The 7,311-nt window shown below is 50.7% G+C and overlaps 1 protein-coding gene across 1 annotated transcript; it reads right to left on the bottom strand.

Moving 5' to 3' along the window:
- Window positions 1-1,000: 1,000 nt before the first annotated feature.
- On the bottom strand, window positions 1,001-6,138 carry LOC127605797 (nicotinate phosphoribosyltransferase-like). Its single transcript, XM_052073587.1, has 13 exons — window positions 5,799-6,138; window positions 4,358-4,485; window positions 4,185-4,267; window positions 3,578-3,708; window positions 3,379-3,494; window positions 3,080-3,276; window positions 2,781-2,918; window positions 2,587-2,671; window positions 2,415-2,495; window positions 2,230-2,332; window positions 1,808-1,965; window positions 1,198-1,305; window positions 1,001-1,106 (listed from the first exon to the last, which is right to left on the bottom strand). Exons 1-13 carry the CDS (start codon window positions 6,046-6,048, stop codon window positions 1,026-1,028), a joined length of 1,659 nt encoding a protein of 552 aa, XP_051929547.1. The 5' UTR covers window positions 6,049-6,138; the 3' UTR covers window positions 1,001-1,025.
- Between the last annotated feature and the right edge of the window lie 1,173 nt (window positions 6,139-7,311).

Here is a 7,311-nt window from a genome sequence, read left to right as displayed (position 1 = left end):
GAACACCGGGAGACCGCGATGAAAACCTTGTACGGTGCCCAACCGCTGCGCCATCCTCGTGGCTCCTCGGCGAAGACACGGAAACGCAGAAGGGACGCATTTCGCTGCGGTGTTGTGCTTTTAAAATTGGACTGGCCCAACTCACCTTCTCCTCTTGCGTGTCTGCCGAGCGCAATTCCAGGGCTGGCTAAACGTGGAGTGGACCCAAAAAAAAAGACTCCGCCCACACAGATTCTTGACCTCTCAGCGCCTTCTTTTTTTCCGTTAAACTATTTCGTGGCGCCTTTAATAATGCGCCGTTATTGCCTCACGTTAACCCCCCCCCCCAGCCCTCCCCCCACCCCCACACACACTTAGTCTCCCATCTAAAACGACAAACTCGCCAAATACTCACTTCGTCCATACAGGGAGTGCGTCCTCTGCGGGGGAACATGTGGTACTGCAACCATCCCACCAATTTCGAAGCGGAGGACTTCTTTTGACCACAACTTTTGAGGTCTGTCCTACACCCTCAGAACCAAAGTCAACAACCCAATTTCCAGGGCCCCCGAACAAGCTGGAGCAGCTTCCGTGGCTCTACTGGCCTCTGTTCACAAGCAATGGCTGTTTCGATAGCTGCGCCACGACTGACTGAAGGTTGTTTGTCATTTTCGATGTGGAACAAGGCGCTCAAAAGTGGGCGTGACGTCATAAATCGGCGCCTAATTAATGCCATCCGGAAAATAGTAAAAAAGAAAAAAAAAGAAATTAAGGAAGAAGACTCCTTAAGGAAACCAATGATGCATTTTAGTTGAATGTGTTTTTTAACCCAACCATAACACTTAGCTGTTTCAAACGTACCTTATCACTTTAACAACTGAGTCAGAAACACAGTGACGTTTCGGCTCATTATTTTTTTACACAGTAGTCGCACGAACGAGAAGAAAATTTGATTGACTTTGAGCAAGTCCGGCGTTTGTTGTTCCCCCTTTCAATAAACAGTAAACAGACACAAACGCCGTTTTTCAAAGCATAAAATATGTTCTTTAATTGCCCAAGATGAAGTTCTTTGTACTGCCTCTTCTTAGCTCTGTCACCAAGTTGTATAGTTGCTCTGATAGCGCCACCTGGTGGAACGATGCACGTTATGACAACCACAAGGTTGCTCTCTGACCGTTTCGGTTCAGGTAACACGTTTCCGGAGTAGTAGTGGCTTACCGTGTAAGAATCCGGCTCTTGTAGCCGCTTATGTCGAGGGTGAAGGCTCTGGAGGGAGCGCTGGACGTTGGCTTTTGTCTCTGCAGCACTCCTCAGAGGTTGCGTCACCTTCAAAGTGTGGCACATTTGCACAACTTCACTCGGACACAACAACGTATTTGGAAATGCAATACATCTTCAGTCATGACTCGCGCTGTTCCAGTTCACATCGTAGAGCGCCGCTACGCTAGCTGGGTTCATAGCTTCCAATTCCACCGCATGACCGTCATGCACTTTATTTTGTAATCCTCCATGTAGCATCTCCAGTCGGTCCAAAATGCTGCCGCTCGCCTCTTGGCAGGTACTCCCTCGTAAGCGGGAGCGCGTCACGCCTACTCTGGCATCCGAAACATTTTAGAAAAAATGCAAAATGGATCGTTCCACCCTGGTAGGACTCGCCGGACGACTCTGAAGCGATTCATGTCGCCACACCAGACCGCCATGTTTTTTTTTTTATTACCAAGGAAGCTGAAAAATGATCACTGGCGACAACACCCCGGAGGCCATTTTTTCAAAGCCGGAATATGTCCACAAATGCGCATTCTATTAATTTGATTAGGACGATACACACCTTGCCTTTGGTAAACATTTGCTGGCGCAGACAAATAACCTGAGCTGGCGTGACAGACAGAGGAGTGCCATCGGCAGTCAGAGGATGACATCTCAGATGACGTCCGGCCTCCGGCGCCGGCTCCGGCGCCAGACACAACAGGTCCAGAAAGGGATGTCCTGCCCAGAAATGTCAACCTACGTGAGCAATCGATCGCCAATCGATCGATGAAATCGCGACGATCGTCGACCACTACCAAAAAGCTTGAACACGGGCGCTGCAAAAATTTGAATTCCTAATCCGCAACTGATACGATGGATAGGTAGCGTACTGCAATAAATAAAGTGATCAAATCAAAAGTACAGATACCCGGAAAATCTACTGCAAGTGCGGTGATCGAACGCAGTATTTTGTATTTCATGACTTGCCACCACTCCGGTTACCGTCAGCATCGATTAGCCTGTAGACGCTTTTCCTTCCCGGGACGGTGCTCTTCTGTGGATCTTCGCTGATCTTCATCCTGGCCTTGCCCCCCACCTCCACCAGCTAGCGAACGCAAACAGCAGCAGAACGATCGCCACGGAATCAATCGCCATTGAAGTTATCTGGCACGACTATCTTGGTCTACCTTATAAACACACCCCAGCGAGGGTTGTTTAGTGCAGGTGACGAGATGCGTTCCGACGCCGACCACGTCGATCTCGTTCTCCTGAGGCAAAGTCGAAATGTTGAAACACAGAAAGATTATTGTTAACGCACCCCCCACCCCCCCAAAAAAAATCAAACTCTACGGCCTTGACCTTGTTGTTGAATTCCACCATGGTTTCCTCTGAGATGTTGTTGGTCGCAACGATGATGAGCGAATCAAAGGCGGAGGTCGAGAAACTGGCAACAGAGACGCAAAAGCGCCGGATAGCGGCTAAGACTACGACGACTCGGCCGCCATTTTTCGCGGCCGCATTTGAAGAAACGTGCGGCTCGGCACCTCACTCACCGCTCGCTGCAGAGTCTCAGGACACGACGGACATCCACCGATTGCCCGCAGAGGTCGCCGCTGTCCAGGCGAACTCCCACGGGCTTGTAACCGAGTTCGCACAGCGCCAAGCCCACGGCGCAGAAGTTCAACAGGCCGCTGCGAGAAACAAGCCCGACGCGCATGACGAATCATTTTTGCGATAAGTGCGCGAGAATAAATTGCGCCAAGGTAGGAAGCGCAATTAATTGCCCTTGAATGGAGTTGGCCCAAAACTGCAGCCATTGAGCAAGGCACCAACGGCTTCGGTCCAGAATTACCAGTTCACACTGTAGCTGTCAATCACCGGCAGGAAGTTGTGGGGGTAAGCGACGGCGTATGACAGGAAGGCGGCCAATTCGCCCTCGTGGATCTTTCCGGGCTCCGCCCCCAAAAGCTCGCACAGCCGACCCAGCCAACCCTTGGTCAGCGAAATGAAGTCCACCGGTTGGCGGTCCCCGTTCAAATCGACCAGGGTCTAATCGGAAGGGAGAAAAATCAGAATCCCGATGATCATTTCGCGCCGTTTAAAAAAAATTTTTTTTTTTTTTTAGGGCTTTTAATGAGAGCGCACACTCACTCGCGGCGAGACTTCATCCATCGAGGTGAAGGAGGTGACGTAGGAGTGCGCCATGGTGCCCGCGACAGGGACCCCGAACAGCAAGCCAGCCTGAACGTTGCTGGTGAGATCAAACCCTAAGAGGCAGAAGCGTCAGTCATTCTGTCAGGGAGGAGGTAAAGGGGGGGGGGCGAGAAATGGGCTTCCACACGACACTCACCGCCAATATACGAATATCTGGAAGCCGTCAGCCCTCCGTCGGGCCCCTGGGCCCTCCGGAGCCCCATCTCCAGCAGTTTCCTGCGGGGGCCAGACGCCAGGCGGAAGCGGGCGGCATTGCTGCAAACGAGACTAGAAGAAACATGCGTGATATCATCAAATGCCCGATTTCTTTTTTTTTTTTTTCCCAATGAATAAAAATGGGGGCGGCCCGGTAGTCCAGTGGTTAGCACGTCGGCTTCACAGTGCAGAGGTACCGGGTTCGATTCCAGCTCCGGCCTCCCTGTGTGGAGTTTGCATGTTCTCCCCGGCCGGGCCTGCGTGGGTTTTCTCCGGGTGCTCCGGTTTCCTCCCACATTCCAAAAACATGCGTGGCAGGCTGATTGAACACTCAAAATTGCCCCTAGGTGTGAGTGTGAGTGTGAGTTCGAATGGTTGTTCGTTTCTGTGTGCCCTGCGATTGGCTGGCAACCGATTCAGGGTGTCCCCCGCCTACTGCCCGGAGACAGCTGGGATAGGCTCCAGCACCCCCCGCGACTCTAGTGAGGAACAAGCGGCTTGGAAGATGAATGAATGAATGAATGAATAAAAATGTGTGTTGGTATTACCTGGCGTAGTTTACCAGACAAAGCAAACTTGTCTCCAGAAGCTGCACCACGGCCAGCGGACCCGCGACCTCCATCAGAGGCTCCTGCAGATATGGCAAAGGTTTGCGGTTTTGCCCCCGGAGCACCCGCACGGCGGACGCTTCCCCATTTCACGCGAGGGTCCTCGGACTCACCCGGGCAAAGACCACCGTGCCCTCCGGGACGGAGCGGAGCGTGACCTCGGAACAGTCGAGACTTCGCAGGAACTGGAAGAAGGCGGGGTCGGTCGCCGGCGGTAAAACGGATCGCAGGAAGTCCACGTCTGCATCCAGAAAGCGGAAGAAGAAAAAAAAAAAAGCAAATGTTTGATCGCGAGAACATTTCCATCGCATGTTCTCTCACACTTTGCAAGCAAAATTGAGGTCCTTGTGGACACACCTAAAAACAAACAATGTGTCCTCACATCGGCCCATACTTTTTTTTTAATATGAAATTAAAAATCGACAGGCTTAAAAAAAAGGGCACTCTTTTGAGTCGTGTACCCGATGAAGAAGTCAATACTCGACTGAACCTTGCTTAAAAAAAAAAAGTCTAAGCAATTATTAAACATTCATTCATCTTCTGAGCCGCTTGATCCTCACTAGGGTCGCGGGGGGGTGCCGGAGCCTATCCCAGCCGTCTCCGGGCAGTAGGCGGGGGACACCCTGAATCGGTTGCCAGCCAATCGCAGGGCACACAGAGACGAACAACCATTCGCACTCACACTCCCACCTAGGGACAATTTAGAGTGTTCAATCAGCCTGCCACGCATGTTTTTGGAATGTGGGAGGAAACCGGAGCACCCGGAGAAAACCCACGAAGACCCGGGGAGAACATGCAAACTCCGCACAGGGAGGCCGGAGCTGGAATCGAACCCGGTACCTCTGCACTGTGAAGCCGATGTGCTAACCACTGGACTACCGGGCCGCCAATTATTAAACAACAGAATATAATTTAGGTATGCTTAACAGAAATAATATGCTGCTCAAACATAAAATGATCATTAATAATATAACAAGCTTACATTCTTCCCCCTCCCACTAGAGAAAAAAAATGTCTAAGCAATTATTAAACGACAGAATATAATTTAGGTATGCTTAACATGAAATATGATGCTCAAACATAACATGATAATTCATAATATAACATAAGCTTACACTAACACCACATTTCTCTCAACGAAACGCTTCGTGCAAAAAAAAAAAGTTTTCATTTTGCATCGCGTGTGCTGTGATTTTTTTTTCTTTATTTTGCAGTCTGGACTAAATGGAGGAGGTGGAGGATCTGCAACGTTCACTTCTTTTTTTTTTTTTTTTTTTTTAGCCGCAACTTTTGGTCGAACTTTGGCGCGTTCACGGACTGTCGTGACAGTTGACAGCAGTCCAAACGGTGACTGATTATTCGCCTGAAGTTCAGTGAGCTCCGATGGGGCCCCTCAGAGTTCGGAATCCGCGTCACGCGGACCCGCGGCCAGCTGTTGTGCAAGCCGAAAGAAACGCCACGAATTCCACGTGATCCTCGGGGGTGGGGGGGTGAATTCGCTCCGTGTGACCATTCGCCGAGCGTACGCCATCTCCAAATAAATCATCGGCCCACCTTGGTCCGTGAAGCGAAAGTTGCGCAGGAAGAGCAGACAGTCGTCGAGGCCGGCGAAGAGCGAGAAGGAGCCGCCGAAGGGGTTTTCCCGGAAGAAGAGCTCGAAGGCGGAATGTTCGCGGTGGCGCCCGGCGCGCCAGTAGCCGTAAGCCATGGAGAACTGGTACAGGTCGCTCAGCAGCGGCGGCACCCGCGCCACGAGGGACCTCTCCGCGGCGTCGCACGTGCTGCCGCCGCCGGGCGCTGCCATGTTTCCGCCGAGCTCGTTCCAAGTCCGCTGATGTCGAGGATCGCTGGGACTTGAAGTTCACGCGGCCGCTGGGCGGGCGCGAAGGACGGACCCATCCAACGCAAAACCGGCGCGCATGAGCCGCAATCTGCGCGCACTCGTGTGTGTGTGTGTGTGTGTGTGTGTGTGTTTCTACTCCTGCTGCTTACTGTACACAAACAGAAAACTAGTGGAAAGCACATAAAAGGTCATCTGCTCAGAAGGCAGAAGGAAGAAGTAAATACGCAGGTGTTGACTGCAGTTTTAAGTTGCGGTTTCACCGAGCACCACTAGATGGCAGGCACGACCCAATTAGATCCCGGAACAATCCGGGTAGGAGTGGATCCCGCAAAAAGAAGACAAGGATAAGACAATTGTTTTTTTGTCAAACGTTGACAAAAAAATATATATATTTACAAAAACGCAAGCCCGGGAAAGTACTGCAAATGGCAATGGCAACAAATAATAATAATACATTTTATTTATAAGCGCCTTTCAAGAGACCCAAGGATACTTTACAATAACAAAAATAACCAGGAAAAAGCGAAACAAACGCCCCCAAAATGCTTGCAAAAGGCAAGGAACGCGATAAACAGAAATTACCTGTCGCTCAAAGTCGCAAAAAGAAAATCCAACGCACGAGAGTACAAACCGACAAGAACTACTTCCATGAAAAATTATCACAAAGCAGATTAGCGACAGGTGCGGCTCTGGAGGGGAACGCCTTCCGCTCCTGCCAGACACTGAAAAAAAAAAAAACAACCGGGACAGGATCAGGATGTGACTTTCGAGCCGTCAATTTGTCCTAAGATTCAGTCCGACGTGCCGGACATCTGTCGTAGTCGTGAAGCATCTCAGATACCTCACGACCAATCGTCCGGTATGTCGCACTACACGAGATCGACTCTGTCAGCTCAAAATCGGGCTACATTCGTGTCATGTGAGTAAGCCTACTTAAAAAAAAATTTTGGGGGTCTTTTTCTCGCCAGATTTCTGTCCTCTTTCGTTCAGGGTTCAGCTTCATGTGCTGTAAGGGCCCGCAAGGAATCAGCTACTGGGAAGTTCAGTGGGATGGCCACCAGGTGGCGGTGGGGCTCACGTTTGAGAGGATCAAGAGAAAGGTCATTCGCTCACCTTTGCCCCAAAGCTTTTTTTTTTTTCTTTCTTCATCTCATTCTGTTTCCGGCTCCGTTCTCGCTCCTTCCAGGGTTCGTCCAATGAGAGGAGGCTGTGATACGACCGTTT

This window comes from Hippocampus zosterae, chromosome 8, assembly GCF_025434085.1.
Source record: "Hippocampus zosterae strain Florida chromosome 8, ASM2543408v3, whole genome shotgun sequence".
In the NCBI taxonomy this organism is placed as follows: Eukaryota; Metazoa; Chordata; class Actinopteri; order Syngnathiformes; family Syngnathidae; genus Hippocampus; species Hippocampus zosterae.
The sequence above is the reverse complement of the archived record's forward strand: the minus strand, read 5'-3'. Positions and strand labels throughout refer to the sequence as shown.

What these genes read in the sequence shown, in the direction of transcription:
- LOC127605797 (XM_052073587.1), bottom strand. Translation starts at nt 6,048, where the DNA reads ATGGCAGCGCCCGGCGGCGGCAGCACGTGCGACGCCGCGGAGAGGTCC. An exon ending in CAGATATTCGTATATTGGCG is followed by an intron (nt 3,495 to 3,577) that starts GTGAGTGTCGTG and finishes TCTGCCTCTTAG; the next exon opens with GGTTTGATCTCACCAGCAAC. An exon ending in GACAGCTACAGTGTGAACTG is followed by an intron (nt 2,919 to 3,079) that starts GTAATTCTGGAC and finishes TGTTTCTCGCAG; the next exon opens with CGGCCTGTTGAACTTCTGCG.